Raw genomic sequence first — 16,819 nt, 5'->3', positions numbered from 1 at the left:
CGTCAAACACTTTTTGCGTTTATTTAGAGTGGCGATAACGCTTTTTATTTTACTTTTTATTTTATCTTAATTTTCAGCTCTATCCTTGTCGATTAATCAGATTTAGTGCCCCAATCTAATTGACGAATATTCGTCAGAATATATGAACTTTTTCTCATCATTTTTCTTCTGTTTTTTTTTTTTTTTCCAAATCAGCCTTGTTCAAAGTTTCTAAGAATCTTCTTACGATCAAAAGGGAAACCTTCGACGAAAAGGTGTCTGACTCTTTTTTCCTTCGTAGGTCTCGCGACCTGATCAAAGCAGCCATTTTGGATAATGACTTCATGAAGAACTTGGAGCTGACGCAAATCCGCGAGATCGTGGACTGCATGTATCCTGTTACCTTCTCGGCAGGTTCAACCATCATTCGCGAAGGAGATGTTGGGTCCATTGTGTATGTTATGGAGGGTGAGTCACACAGTCCTTTCCCTTGTCCAGAATCATATTGTTTCGCGAGTATCGTAGTTGCAAAACGTAAGAAATCGATCTGATTTATTCGGATATATATTTTAATAATCGCTTGAAATAAAATCGAAAGAACGTCGAGCTGAAATGATTTCGTCGTACAGCTCGCGCGAGTAATTGCAGTCGAACGCAACCGACTCGTTAGAGGAAACTGTGCGCGATTACGCTTTTCCATGCGTCCCGGTTATAAATAGTTGGCCATGCTTTAACGAATATAGGCGGAAAATCGTCGTCTCTGACGAAGAGGCTTCGCGAATGACGGAATCACGACGGCTGTTAATCTTGCTCGCGCCGTGCAATTTCAGTTTATTCGCCAAGTCAGGCGAGTCGAGGTCGATCATTGTTCCCTGCGACCGCATAGTGTACCGTTATGCCCTCTTGCGTCGCCGCACGAAAATTTCATCGCCGTTTTGCCTACACACTGCCCGTCATATTGTTTTCCACGTGGAAAATTGATAACATCTGCAACCGTAGTAATCATAAACGAGCTAAAATAGAGTTCCTTGCGATATCAAGTTTGGAGGAATTCGACATTCAATGAACTCGACCGTATTGCGAATATATATGCAAGTACGTCGGAACAAGAATATTATCTGCCTTCTTTGTTCGATAGAGTTGCCATTTTATTGGCGAGAAATAAATTCGCTTTAATCCCGCAAACCATGCAACGCGTGATTCATCGTTCTTTACAGGAACCGAATGATTCAAGCTTCTTTGCCTTTTCTTCCGAAAAACCGGTTCCCATAGCGGTAGTTATAAATAAAATGTTGCTGAAAATACTCCGCATTCTTTCCCAACGATAAGAATCAATCTCCTATTTAAGCAAATTTCGCTCCATATCCGACGAACTCGGCTTAAATATGCTACTAATTTCGAAATTTCGAATATATTTTCTGGAATTGCGATGAAAGTGTAGGAAAAATACGATGTATTATAAAAATCACGCTCCATCGTTAAGTAGAATAGTCTCTTAATAACTTTAAACCACCTTTCTCTTCTCTTTCTGCTTTTTTCTTTCAAACAAATTTAAAAAGTTTCGAAAATTAATTCTCCAGTCATCGAACAATACGCGATTTCACTTTACACTGAAAGTAAAATACATACGTACGTAACGAGAGAAATTATCGCGATACGTACGAATATAAATATTTAAAAATAGATTTTTAACATTCGCTAATTCGATTCAATGACTTGTAATAATTTTCGTATGAATTTCGAACATTCGCTGGCGTTGATGGCGCGCTGATACAACGTTATCGGTTGAAATCGCGTTGAAAATTTTCTCCTTTCCTACAAATATTTCGCGTCGTACCAAAATCTGTTTCGTACCTACCGAGCTAGCCTCGCAACAAACCATCGTAGTTGACGAATTTCAATTTCTTCACGTCGGGCAATTTCATACGAGTGTTTTATTATAGTCGTACAAAGAAGCTTCATTCTTGGCGAAATTTGCTTTTACTTCCGGTGCTGGTCGAGCGCATTCAGACACGATTTGCGCAACCAACAACGATACTACAATTAAATTCGAACGCAATGGGTCACGTGCAACGTAATAACGCGAATTTTTACGTGTAATAGCCACGATTAAGCCAACTGTGTAAACGTGTAACGTTTAACGTCAAGTCGCGTAACGATTGCGCAAATAATTACGAACACGAGTCTCTTCAACAGGAAGAGATTCGATGATTATACAGCATAGAACGGTGTATTTATAGCGATAGAATCTCTGGTCAATTTATTAATTAAAACGAGGATTCTCTTTGGAGCAAGAGCCGACCAATTTCGGAGCAATTAATTCCTTCCTCGCCTCTCATAATTTTCTTTCGTACATTCCTTGCGATAATTATTACGAATTAATCTACAAAATAAATGTAATATATTAAATCGGTCTATAATAAATTGATTGTAAGAGATCTATATCCACTGGAAACTATAAGAAGCTATTTGGCAATTTCCTCCCTATTTTGCAGCTGGTTTTTAAATTATTTAAGATGTGATCGTTTCGATAGAAACGAAATAGAGAATCAATAGTTTCATCTAATGACGAAGGATGAGAATCACTGGCCTTTCTCTCGGAAGTTGGTGTACCGTGATAGCATAGTAATTAAAAAATACAACGGTTATAATGTATTTATAAAACGAAATTGTTTCGTATCATTTTGTGACAAATCGAAAGTATCCGTGAAATGAGACGAGCAAAATCCATCCACCTGACGGAAACGTGCAAACCAAATCCATGTTTCACTCGCATATTATCACCAGCATAACGTCATGCATATAATTTTACGTGACTATGTAACTATACGTAACTTCTCTGACACTACTATGATTGTAATCGTAGCAATTTTAATTTCATTACAGCAAATCCGTAATTCTTTTAGATGGTTTTTAATAATCGAATTTCCATAAAAATTCCTACTAGAAAAGCATGTTTGGTACTGTCAGGCTAATTTCAAATTTTCAAACGATGACCAATTCAGATTTTTTTGTACTTTTTCTACGCGCCGCAATATTTGCGACGATAATCGAGAGAAAATAACACCCGTATACCTACAAATTGAATGCGGATTTTTTAAATTTTAAATCACATAATAGGCTTATTCTATCTTCGATTCAATTTTAATCGCAATTAATTACATACGATATACTTTCTAACGTTAAACTTTCTCTTATAACACTTTTAGCGTAGGTTTAAATTTTGTTCGTGCCGTTGGCAGAGAGAACGAAATCTGTAGGTTAATCGCCTTAGAAGGATTCCTCTTAATACAATAGTCTCGTTAAAGAGCGTACATGCCGAATCGATTAAAGTTTATACAGAAACCTTTGTGCGTATGAATAAAATATATGAAATTACAGCGATAGAAGTGAAATGTGGTCGTAGGAAAATTATAACGATTAGAGCAAATCGCGAGGGACGAGCAAACGAAAGTGTGAATTAACCACGTATTAGCGATAGTTTTTAGTGTCTGACATGGAGGAAACTCGACCATTTCCACGATAATTTAAGTTAAAATCTTAACGGTAAAATTATATTACAAGTTGTTCGCTTGGTAATAATTTGCATGAAATTATTTTTTTGTCCGAACCTTAGCAATCATGTGCATCGCGGAATAATAAAATCATGAGTCATCGTTATAGCAGTAAGCAGAGTAGATTTAAATGTAATAACGGGAGACGTGTACTTTTAAATATATGTATAGAAAACATGGAGAACATCGAACGTAATATTAGTGTCTGTCGTATTTTGCAAGATACGTGTTATTTTAGAAAATTTAGTTGTCACGCGTATTACTCTTCGCTTATAGAGAACCGTTTCATCTTGAAGCAAATTTGCAAATCGAAAGTTACGTCAACGCGAGGCGTAGAATCGAAGCAAAAAGAAAGAAAGTTAGAATTTCAAGAATCGCTCGGAAAAGAAAAGGAAGATACAAGAAGAAAAAGAATTAATTACATCGGGGTTATTAGAGAAATCTAGCGGCGTTAAAAAGCAAAATGTAAAGCATTCCAGAAATGGGAAATAATGACACGATGAGAAAAATAAAGGAAAGGGGAATACGAAGCCGAGGAATCGAGCGCAAAACGCGAGAAACAGTTCCAACCGAGATTGCTCCACTTTTGCTCGTAGTGTTTCCCACTTGTTCTCGCAATTAGGCTATGTTATTTCATTGTGATTTGCGAAAGATAAACGAGTCAATTCAGGGGAAACGTAATTGGTGCATCGTTTCTAACCATTCGTTCGTTGTTGAACTTGCGTGCTAACAATTACAAGACAAACAGACAAAAGGAAACTGCAACACAGGTATTTCTCGAGGCATAATCGAAAAAGTTCCAGCCGATTCACGTATATCTCCGTGGTATATCTGTTTCTTCTCTTTTTATATAATTCGATACAAATCTGCAATGTCACACGCAATATGGTTGCCTCTTAATGGAATTAGTCGTGGAATTTCATGCCTCCAAAAAGAAAGAAGAATTTCAACGCGGATGCTCGCAACGCATCAGCTGACACGACAGATATACGATATCTAGTCTTTTACTACCTCAATTATATCGTACAAATTGATAAGAGTATCTTGCAGTATTCTCGAGTCACCCGATATACTTTGTACATACTTACGTGGGAGTGGTCGCGCCGAGGGCAATCGCATTCGCCTGAGAACCACTGTCCTTTCTCTCGCTAACAGCGAACTGGTGGGGGGATTGGCAGTCGGAGGGGAAGGGAGTTTCTCGTGCACGCTCTTTGCGGGCGTACTTTTCACCAGTCGCGAACGCTGTCAGTGAGCGTCAGTCTCGAAGGAGTGGTCCTGCCTGTATCCTCGTTCGCGACAGGATCCTTCTTTGTGAAAACATCATTCGCTCTTACCTCTCTTACATTTGCTAGCACTTTTCTCTACGAGATCCAAATCATTTTCTCGTCGTCGACTAACGAGCCATCGAAACTTCTTTGCCGATAAAACTGATCGGTCCAAGTGGAAACGCGAGTGAAGACGGAACCGTGATTTCATTGTCCATCGGATCTCTTGCGCAAGCAAACGATCTATCGATGTGGTCGTCGTGTGTCTTCTGCGTGACTTCTTGAGAAAACAACATTCTTCGATCTAAAGCGCCGAGGAAACTTTGGATTTCCATCGATCAGAGTTAGCGAGCTTCAGATACAGGAACAATGAAAAGTGATAAGGCTGAAAACGATAGGATTTAAGTGGAGAAGTACGCGAGATAGATTGGAGGCGATGAAAAAGACCGAGCCGTTTACCTGTTATTGCGGAATCGAGAGGTCCGATTTGTATCGAAAGGAATCGACCCGGGACTAAGAATAGCGCGTCATTGTTCTGCTTCGTGACAGTCCTGGAATTAGCCGCTCGAAACTCGCAGTTTTCCATCGCTGCCGGCTGTCGTTTACGCGCTGTCCTGAAGCATGAACCGGCGAGTCGTTGGGACTTTTCGACGGACGCTGGACTCGTCGATTCGTTTCAAAAGCAATCTAGGTAGATCTCAGAGACACGTGATTGCCAGCGCTTTTTATACGGCTCGAAAACGGTCGATCTTTTAAGAGTTCGACAGTTCTGACTCGAAGGGTTGTTGCAAAGTCAAACAGAAAGGACGAAACGATCGGGGGAAAACGTTCATCCATCTTCACGATCAAATTCACGATCAAATTCAGGGTTTCCGAACGAACGGCAGACACCGATTCCGATCGTAACGAGCGACAGGAAGCCTCGTGATTCTTAACAGCCCGTACGATCTACGTTCCTATCCTGAAACGAGAAACGCGAGCTGCAGGCGTTGGAAAATGTCCAGCGCGGTGAATCATGTCCAAGGTCGCCCACTGGATCAAACGTTTCCAACTATCGCCTCGGAGCAACGTTCCGACGTGTCTCTTGCTATCTGATCTCGTTCAACGTCCAAGATTCGTCACTCTGTCTGTAAAAGTCTCTCGTGCTTGAACAACAAACTACGAAAAAGAATACTCCGTTCCTTGGTTTTTCAAAGTCAATTTCGAAGGAAGCTGTGAAAGAGGTGGGAATTCTGGAAATCCCGAGATTCGTCCGACCATGAAAGTGAGAAGTTATCCTGGCAGAGCGGTGTTGGAGGACCCAGAGTTGCTGTTGGACCCTGACGCGACTCGAGGAAGAGCGATGGAGCTTCTTTACGAGGCCAGCTGGCGCGAGTGTGGCGTCAATTGGGCAAGTAACGCAAGAAGCAAACCTCCGTCGAGGGAGGACGAGTACAGACAACCTTATGCCGAGGTGATCTCCCAGCTGGAGGGTGTTCTGGATGGTAGCCGCGTTGACTCGTCGGCCAGGGAGGATTGCGAGTCGAGGAGATCGAGTGGCAGCAGCACGACCGACAGTGAATCGAGCGAATTGAATCAAACAGGGAATAGTCAAGGTGGATTTCTCATACCCAGACCGAGGCTGATCGTACCGGTTCACACCTACGCCAGGAGGCGACGAACCGGCGCTCCTCCGCCGGCTAGGAGACGATATATACGCGAAGGTATTCCGACACCGATTTTTTGCCGCTCTTTAAGCAACTATTTTTGCTTGGTGATGTCATTTGTTTCGATCGAGCCTCCAAACCGTAGGAAAATTCCTGTTTTCCTTAATCGCTATCAAACTAGTTTCTATTATGTAAGAGAAGCTATTGATATTAATATCTTCTAATCAGTGATTCGTGAAGTTTCACTGGTGATACTAGTTCAGTTATGCAAGAGTAGTAAGCACGTAGAAACATTCCCTAAAGATATTCTTAGCTGGTTATTGTAAGACGAGCAATGGAAATGGTTTGATCGCAAAACTTTTACACGGGACTGTATATTCTAAGCAGGATTGACTTGATATCGATGACATCGATCCATCGATCGGTATGCGTAACGCTTCTGAACACGCGGTACCGCAAGGTAAGAGCTGACACATTTCTACGATAATAACGGGTCGTCCAGAATGTTCGTAGCGAAATTTGAGAAAAACGTGCGGACAATGTTTACGGGTAGCAACTATGACATAGAAATTCTTTGACGAGGATTATTTTATTATTTTATAAACAGCTGTATAAGAGAACGATTTATGGGTCGATTTACGTTAGACTCGTTACCGTAACGGTTCAAACATTTTAAATAATTCGATAGTACGCGACGTACATTTTCGAGTGATGCTGACTGGAATAAATGTCACGCCGAATCGATATCGATCGATTATTCGCTGGTAGATACATGGTCGTTCGTTGATCGTAGTAATTGATAGAAACTTTTGAACGATAGTGGTCTGAACGATTAATTTCTGTATTTCTACGCTTTCGATAAAGTTCAACGATGAAATTTCCTGTCTGCGTAATTTTCTATGTAATTATTATTAGATATACTGTATCCATCGAAAGTAAATGAAAGTCACGAAGGCTGGTACATAAAAAAAGTTTATGGAAATGTATTCGACGGTAGAAAATGTCAGCATTGCTTCAGGTGCTGGAGGAAGGTGATGATGATCTAAAGAAAATGTGAACATCGTGAACTATACTCGAAGCGTATTTCGAAATCGATCGTCTCTTCCAAGTGAAGCTTTTTAAATCAAATTAACGCAAAATTAAAACATCAAAATAAATCGCATTCAAATAACATATCAAAGAGGTAGGAATTTGAACGATTACTTTGACACTCTTTACACGATCAAGCAATTGATCGTGATAACAATAGGGATAGCAATAAAAGTGGAAAATCTGTATATGTTGAGGACAGGGTATCGCTCGGTCGTTGACATTACTAGGAATAAAAACCTAGCGTGCTCGTGTTAATTTAGTTGCAAAGTTTTCAGGATTTTTACACTTTCAAACATTCTCTATTTAATTGGATAAGTCGGAGATTCATGATTTGAATTAAACATATGATATATTATCATAATGATTACCTTGTGATAAATAGTCTATTTGAATAATGGCCAAGCCTGATATCTAGATACACGTTAAAAATTGATAATTTCAGTGTTCAGATTGAACCACGAATTGGAAGGAAAAAAAAAAAGAGTAGAAATGGCCAGCACGAATCTGACCGTGAGTCATTGCATTTTAAAGTTTGCCACGCCTGTGTTCTTAGTTTATTTAAACATTTCTAAGAAGGATACATCAATTTTTCCTAATTCCCCGCAAAGAGACGAGAGGAAGTTGTCTAATCATAAAATTAGATACAATACACTGGTAGGCAGAGAACGTCAATTAGACGGTACATATCCGCGAAGACTGGTTTGCACTACCACTCATAGCGTCTAGATCCGGGTCGAGTCTCGACCGCTCGCGACCAGCTTTTGTAATCTTGTGAAAAATGTTTGTCCTTGATTCGATCGGGATCCAACACGAAATCTCGCGTTGGTCAACGAAAGTGAAGCGAAAATGTTTCGTTCGAGATCGATTCTCAACTTAACCCTTAGACGCATGATACTTCTAAAGATACTGAAATCTAAATATACCGAAAGATTAGAATCTCGTATTCATAAAACTATAGTTATGGTACGGCAACACCAATAATATCAAAAAATAGATTGACGTAATAACTTGTGCATATAAATAGAACACAAATGTGTGTCTCAACCTTCGATTGCAATATTCTTGTGAAAGCAAATAACGATACAAAAATAAAATTGGATCGAAGTTGCACAAGAAACGCGATCATCAGTTCTCTGCAAATGCGAATACAACAAACGTTTCCGTATTACACGAATATTAGCCGTTTACGTATTTAATTTGACCTATCAGTCAGCTATCGTAAAAACTAGATTTAGGTCGGACGTCTGTATCGCAAGAGCAACGTTACTCAAGCCTGTTACTGCTCCTATCTTTCAACTCGAACGTTGATTACACTGCTTCTAATCACGTTTCAGACGTTTACTTTGATTTTACTTTGTATCTTTATGGAGAACATCTTGCATAAGATAACGCGCATTGCGTTAACCGCGTTCTGTATATCGTGAAAAAGGAACGAATCGTATCATCGAACATCAAATGGAATTTTTCTTTTTCCATCGATTATTCGTAATCGCATTTGTGACCACTGCAACGATTTATCGACGACTCGGTTAAAAATCGAAATTGAGAAACGAATCGGCTGAGTTTCACGATATTTGGAAAGGAAGAAGTAACGTTACTTCGATAGAATCGAAATATCCGAAATGTTAAAAAATTTCCACGCGTCTCTCTGAGACGAAAATGATTTTATTACTGTGTTTTCACTCGCTCTCGCTGACTGTAAATTTTCCATAATTTCAAGCTGTCTTGAAGATTTCGAACCGAGATACCGCACATAAGAATGTTCGTCATTATCTTGCTAAAGAAACAATTATTTCTCAAGTATCATCCCACAGGTAAGAGATAATCTTAATTGCCACTGGATTCTCACAATTTTACTCTTTATTGCATTACGCAATCATAAGTATTAAGTATTATGTATGAAATATGCGATCATTGAAATAAGTTCAGCAATCTACCGCAACAACACGTGGAATTCAAGTTCATAGGGATACAAAAATCGCAATTACTATTCGGAAATATTTTGTTTCACCCTCGTCTGCTCTCTCACGTTCCAACAACGTATCGCTTCGTTTTCGTCGTTCTATCACGCGGCTGCTTTAACTTTAATTAACATTCTGATCGATTTTATTAGCGATGCTCCGTTAATTCGAATATCGTTTTACGTTGTTTCGTATAAAATCTGAATAGATTGGACAGAAAACTAAACCTACACGTTATGACGAGATCTCAAGATGATCTTAGGCGATCGAGATCATTGCTTCTCGAATGGAGCTACAGCATTCGATGCAGTGTTTCATTCTCTACAAAAAGGCATCAAGGTACTCGTATCTGAAAATGCTTTGTTTAAAACATATTTTAATATTAATTTCATCGAGTTCCATCAAATTGCGTGTATGAAAGACAAGGAGAACGTGAAGGTAAAAGCGCTGCGTTCCTCGTCTTTCCTACGATAAGTTTTACAGGATTAAAGTTAAAGTATCATTTAATCTAATCATTTTTCGATCATTTTTCGAAGGTAGCTTAATACTTTTTTTATAGAGAATAAAAAATGCATCGAATGGTGTATAAAAAAAATGTATAGTTCCATTTGAAAAGCAAAGATCACCTTGAAATCTCAAAGGCACATTCACCTACATGAGATTTATGGCCTTCGCGAGATATCCCAACCGAAACAAAATAAGTTTTGCTTGGCTCGACTTCCATCGTATTCCAAACGCGAGTAGACACAAAAATCACGACCAGATTTAATCCCCTAGTTTCTGGAGCACGGAACGCGGTTACTCGTTAGCACGGTTTCCTCGTTGACTGTATTTTATGGGAGAAGCCATCTTATCGTGCAGTTTAGCGCGGCTTGCTGTTTTTATTTCGACTCGAGAGAGTTTCATCTGTTATTCATACGATGCTCATCGTGTTGCAACTTTCACGCTCCTCGACCGCGTATCGTTTTAGAATTTGTTTTACTTTGGTAGTCTAGGTGTTAAACCGCGTCGTTCGTTAATCAGCTTAACCGATTCAACGATCGTACACGGTAATGAACGCGAGGCATTAATTGCACCACTATTTCGTGTTTCCGTGTTTCCCACGTTCTTGCTGCAAACTGCAGTTCTAATTGCAAAGATTCGATACCGCTGCCTCGATTAATCGAGATAAGTTCGCGCCATGATCAACGATTCTCGTTCTGACCGTTGGTCTTAACGTTTTTGTCTATCGATCGACAATGAAAGGGAGAAAGTCCCGTGAAACATAGTGCCCTACGTACAGAGAAAAATCAAAGGCTTAATTATTAATTAAAGGCTTAACCGCAAGGCTTTCAACTATGAAGGTTCAAATCTGTTTTCAAAATCTCTTTCAATCTCGCGTGAGGAATCTGAGGAATTTTCAGCCAATTTAAATGTCTGGGGAATCTTTGATTTCTAGTTCAACAAAGCGAGTGAGATTGTAAAGCGCGATGCGTTACGATACGTTAAACCGACTGTTATAAATTATTACTCGTTTTTAAACCGGCAGATGTTCGAGTTATGTAACTTGTTCATCGAGAAGTTATCGTGCCATATTTTATACAACTAGATTAGTTAATATTTACCAGCCCATTTGCCATACCTTATTGCTATTCGCCTTTAATTAGTCTTACGGGATTAGCGAGATTTTCCATACTGTATTTGAGAAGGAACTCAACGAGCTAGAAACTGAACGATTCGTGTTAATGTATTCTAAGTTATTACATTGTAAATGATTTTCTGTCCGAGCGATTTTCATCGAAATTAGTGGAGAAGAAAACAAGATTAATCAATTTCGCTGTATACTAATATCCCAACGTAGATACACGTGGATAAAGAAGTAGCTTTCAAGAAATTTTTCAAGCATCTCAAATCGCTCCACATTTAATCTTGGCTAATAAAATTTTCATCCGTCTATCATTTTAAGACTGGCTTTTTGGCCCGATTGCGAGAGACTATCTATACCTATAGAAAAAAGACTACACAGAGGGTCTTTTGATCCGGATTTTCTACTGACCTCCATCAATAAAACTACCAGGCAAACTGGTATCTTTCACACAAGAATACCCGGTGTTATATAGCGGCCTATTTAAGGAAACAAGTATCTAACTCGTCTTATAAAGAAGAAGAGTCTGGTATTTGATATTTGAGCATAGGTTAATATACCATGTACAGGTTGTCGCAGTTTTCCCCGGCCATATATTGTCAGTACATCGTTGTTAATATTTTATTGATCAAAATAACAACAGCAACGTCATTATCAAATAGTTATAGAAGGGAGGTGCCAAAATTCTGAACGCATTACACACGCGAGTTATTTTCCTGTTTATGGCAACGCTAGTGCCTAGTCATCGGACGTAAACTTCACTATATTCTCACTCGCAACAGAATAGTAATCCGCGGATGACGTTTGTCTGATGTAAAAGTAACGTTTTCTCTGGCTTTCTGTGTCATTTTATGAGATAATGTTACGTACTAACTGTTACACTGTTACAAAGCGTCTGTGTTCGATTGAGACGAGAATATTTAACAGGTAAGCTCGATCGATCATTTTCTTCGTTTTCAGATTATTTTATAATATGCTCGCTTGTAGTAGTCTTGAGTCGAACGACTTAACAACTCTCGGAAATATGGAAATATAGGAAGCTTTCTGTTACTATCGATGAGCTTGTAATATGTATTTATCGAATGCCAATGAACTTTCTATTTCTGCAACTATGTTTTAAATATCTATTGCGATATTATCGCAGATGCACGCTGAAGGAAGTTATGTCTTTCGTAGCACCTCTCGGCTATACCAGAAAGAACGATATGAATAGATGAATAGATAAAGAACGAATAGATCAGGAATATTTACATGTAGTAGTAGTGAAAAGATATCGCAATATTCCTACGACTTCAATTTCAAACAATAATTCTATTCTTTGCTGCTATCAGTCTTGTATTTTTTTTTTATTTAATAATTTACATTCACAATTTGTCCAATTTGGACATTTGGTGAAATTTTTTAGCTGTTTGATTATCGTGTGGGTGGCTACCATCTTCGTGTTTGTTAGGCTATATCCTTTGTGCAGTCTTGTATTGGCAGGGATATTAAATATTTTGAAAGGAAGTCGTAGTTGGAGTCGTATAGGTACATACAGCTTCTGACTGCTACCAGATGTAAATATCTATCATCTATTCATACTTCGTTACCGTAGTAGCGTACGTTCGTGACTGTTGATCGCGTATATCGCTTTTCTTTCCATAACCCATTAACAATTCTGCCAGTGACATATATTTACACGACATCTATTTTTATCTCGACCTATAAAATATACTTACAACATATGGTCGGGGAAAAAGTCCACTGAGGTCAAAAGTGAAGGTGATTTTGAGCAAGGGCAGAGTGTTTAGTTCTAATCGACGAGTCAAGAATTATTTTTATACCCATCTATGATCCTAGTTTTCGGCTTTTGGTTCTGAAATAATCATAAAACCCGTTTTAATCGTATCTGCTAACGTTTTTAAATTTCATCTAAGGACGTGTTCCGCTTATTTTCATCTCGCGATTAATCTTTCTTGGCGTCTCTGCCCTCTTTATATAAATCCCTTTACAGTGTTTGTTTCTCTGTTGATATATCGAAGAAGTTGACGACAGAATTATATTGAAAAGATCAACTGGAAGATCTCAAGAAGACATAGCGGGAAAAATATAGCGTAATCGCGTAAACCTAAGCGACAGAACCTTGGAACCTACTTGCGCTGTCATCAATGCTGAATTTTCTCAAGGATTGTATTCGTAATGCAGGCAGTTCAGTGTTACGCGAGTGACACCATTATTTAAAAGTACAACTTCCATGGACGGTAATTATTTATACACTCGCCTAATTCTTTATGAATTTTACCTCGTTATTAATTAAAATGCCACGTAATATTCATAGGGGGAGTAATTTGCATTCTTGTTTTTGCTTCTACGGTAAAAATACCACACCGCTGAAGATGCGGGAAATGCGAGACCACCGATCTATAAATTTGAGCAAAAATATTAAGAAATTACACTGGCTCAAATTGAATCGAGTTAAAGGGAAAGATCGAACAAGTTTCGAAACATGTCGTGCACCTATTCACCCGAAATCGAGCTCAATTTGCTCCCAAACTGGCTGGCAACATGTGGGTACTGGACGCTCTAAATTCCGAGGGATTTGGTTTCAAAGTAATCGCAGGAAATTCGTGCTGGACCGGTGAACGGCTGTCGTCCGAGATTCCACGTGATTCGAGTCATTCTGCTTTGTGATGTGGTCAGAGAAGCGAGCCTTTTGTTACGACGAATGATTAAACGTTTATGATCTTTGAATATGGTAAAACTCAACACTTTGAACAACTACCCTTCCACTTTATCACTACGGTAGATTCTACTTAAAATTGTACGTCTTACGGCGACTGGATAAAGTAACGCTTGACTCAAGTTCTTATCTTTTGTTGATAGTTTAGATAGGTTTAGGTAAACTCCCAAGTAATAACGATTTATATAATAGTAATTGCTTAGGTTTGCGTTTATCATAATTTTCTTTTACGCGAATGTAAGCGCATTTGTTAATAAACGCGCTTTAAAAAGCGGAGGAAGAATTACTTTCACGCTACGCGCTCTAATCTGACACGCGAATGAAATAGCCCGTCGAATCGGAGTTTCTGAATGACGCGCGGAAATAAACGGGGCTTTTCACCGACGAATCACCTATTACGGACTTGCTTGAGGAATCTTAATAAACCCAGCTATTATTAATTTGACAATTGCCTTTTTCTTGCTCGATCTTGCTTAAAGTAAAGCCGTGCGAATCTTATAAGGATACAGCACGCGAGAAATAAGTTCTGGTATCTTGCAAAGTCGAAAAATATACCGATGACTCATGGTGAACAATGCAAGGGTTCCTTACACGCGCGCCTGGAGGCGGTACGGTGATAAGGACCATTTCTCCTAACAGCATTCTCTGCTCTATCAGCTCTCTAGTAATATATCCAGCTTCTACGGCAAATATTTTCTAGAGAAATATTCCAGTGTCTTATCAACCATGTGCGTACATAAACAGCCTCGTTTCGGTTCTTCTTCTTCTTTGAAATCACAAATTTCCTATCATTCTATCCTACGAATAATCCTATAACTCTCGTCTCTTCGACTAAATCCCACGTTAATCTCTCTAACTCTTTCGTCGAAACAATCTTTCTCAAACAATCTCACACCATCGTGCCACAAACTTCTCGCCTAAGAGCAACATACAACGAACACGTTCAGAGGCAAAGCGTAAGAAATCTGTTCCAAAAAAGTCGTCTCGCGTCCTTGACGATATATATTCGAGCCATCCTCGCTAGCGACGCGTTCCATGTCGCTAGAAGAACGAATCCATTGACCTAGTTCAACAAACAGGCACGAAAGAAGAGAAACACATATACCGATAATGAGGAAAGAAACGTCAGAGACAGCGATCCGCTTTTGCAAACTGGCTAGTCAAGGTTCCTGTCGAGCATTGACGTAAAAGCTGGCTAGTTGACGCTCGAACCATGCATTTTCCCAACGAACCGCTTTGTCGTTATCCGCTACGGGTCGAAGAAACGAGATCGTCGGGTTGGACCGACGATAAGACACCGCTAGACCAAGTAAGCGGGAATTCAGTTACGCGGCTTTCGAATAAAACCTTTCGACGGGGATATCGTATGCGAGGCGTAAACTTTTTGTCCTGTTATATCGTCATGCTAGGTGGCCTGTCGCGGGTTTGTACACACACGGTGTACTCTTTAAAATTCTGCGCTACCCGATGTATACAGCCATTCACGAAAGTATCGATACACCTTGCGGTAAGAGCATCTTTGTTTCAATAAGACATGTAACGGTCTACCAGAAGCGGAACCGATCATTTCTTGTACGATGTTCGACTTCGTCGTATCCAAGTAGGCGATCGATGGTTAATTCTTAAAACAAACGACTTGCCTCCATAAATATATTTATGACAAGGAGATGACGGTGGTTTACTATGAAACGGAATTCGTTCGTGGAACTGACTTTGGCAGAAATTGCGAGAAAGTTTCTCGGTCCAACGAAGCCATTAAGCGTTGCAAAATTTCAAAGGACGAATCGGCACCACTGAGAGTTAAGTGGTAACGTTGAATTTCAAAATAAAAACCATTCGACACGGTTCGTCATAAGTCGAAGCAGAAAGTTTAAAGAACCGCAGCTGCGCGGAGTATGAACGAGTCATGTTGAAACTGTGTACGTATGATGATTATCAATCTCATAAACTATCCGTCTAAGGAACGTCAAACGCTGTCCGTTGTTAATAAAATAATCTTTCTTCGAGTCAATTTTAATTGTAACGATCGTATTGTCCGTGGAACATCCGGTAGAAGTCTCGCGCCTTGCGTTCGTCGTACCTATATGCGAATAGAACATAAACCGCGGACAGACCTCGAAGAAGAATTATCTTCTTCTTTCTTCTGTTAGCTTCTCTCGTTCGAGGTCTCTGGCGGGTCAGCTATAGCGGGTGGACTCCTTTCTTCGTCTCTCGTATCTTCGAAGCACCCGCGAATACCTGAGACGCGTTCGAACAATACCTTCACGCTACACCTGGTGGTTGCCGATATATCCTCGAATTTATCCAAAGTACAGCAAGAAGTATCTTCTTGCTAAATTGTCCGTCGTAGAGTGGAGGAGAGTTCATTTGTTTAAACAGAAAGAAAGAGTTGCTAATAAATTATTCGCGATAACGTAGGTGCACGTTCTATTTCCACAAGAACGATTCTAGTTTGATTCTACTGTAGATAGATTCTACTACAACCGAATACACGTAGTATAGTACGAACGAATACGTCTACATACGGTAGAAAGCAGCGATCTAATCGAATTTTACTACTCCGATTAACCATACGTTCAGCTAGCGAAACAAGAGCGTAACTTTCTATTGAAATTGCGCAAGACGCTTTATAATTATCCGTCACTTTAAAGACTCTATTTAACCGTGTACGCGATCCAAACGGAAATACGTATAACGTTGGCGTAGCCGGCGTATCCGTTCAGAAAATTACAATTCGAATCGGGTTTTTAACGTTGCGAGGCACGAGCTCGCCTCTCTCGGATCCAGAACAAAAAGCTCGATGTCTGATTCATCGCTCGTTTTGCAAACATTATGGCAAAATACACTCGCACTAGATTTCAACACTAAACTATTCAAGTTGGAAGAGAGAGCCGTGAAATCAGTGACAGAACGTTGTTTCGGCTTAATCGAGAAAGGAATTTTATCATTTTAAAGACGAGAGAAGAAGAGACGCTTCTT

At 39.5% G+C, this 16,819-nt stretch overlaps 1 protein-coding gene across 3 annotated transcripts in view; it reads left to right on the top strand.

Moving 5' to 3' along the window:
• Positions 1-16,819, top strand: part of LOC122574299 (cGMP-dependent protein kinase, isozyme 2 forms cD4/T1/T3A/T3B) — a 56,521-nt gene that overhangs the window by 28,869 nt on the left and 10,833 nt on the right. For 2 of the 3 annotated variants that reach the window (XM_043741722.1, XM_043741723.1), the window contains one exon: positions 281-447. In XM_043741722.1, coding sequence (XP_043597657.1) covers positions 281-447 — 167 coding nt within the window. Of the gene's footprint in view, positions 1-280; positions 448-4,799; positions 6,502-16,819 lie in introns of those variants that run through there. The other variant, XM_043741724.1, reaches the window with a different exon arrangement.

This window comes from Bombus pyrosoma, linkage group LG13 (assembly GCF_014825855.1).
Source record: "Bombus pyrosoma isolate SC7728 linkage group LG13, ASM1482585v1, whole genome shotgun sequence".
Lineage (NCBI taxonomy): Eukaryota > Metazoa > Arthropoda > Insecta > Hymenoptera > Apidae > Bombus > Bombus pyrosoma.
This window is presented reverse-complemented; position numbering and strand designations above follow the sequence as displayed.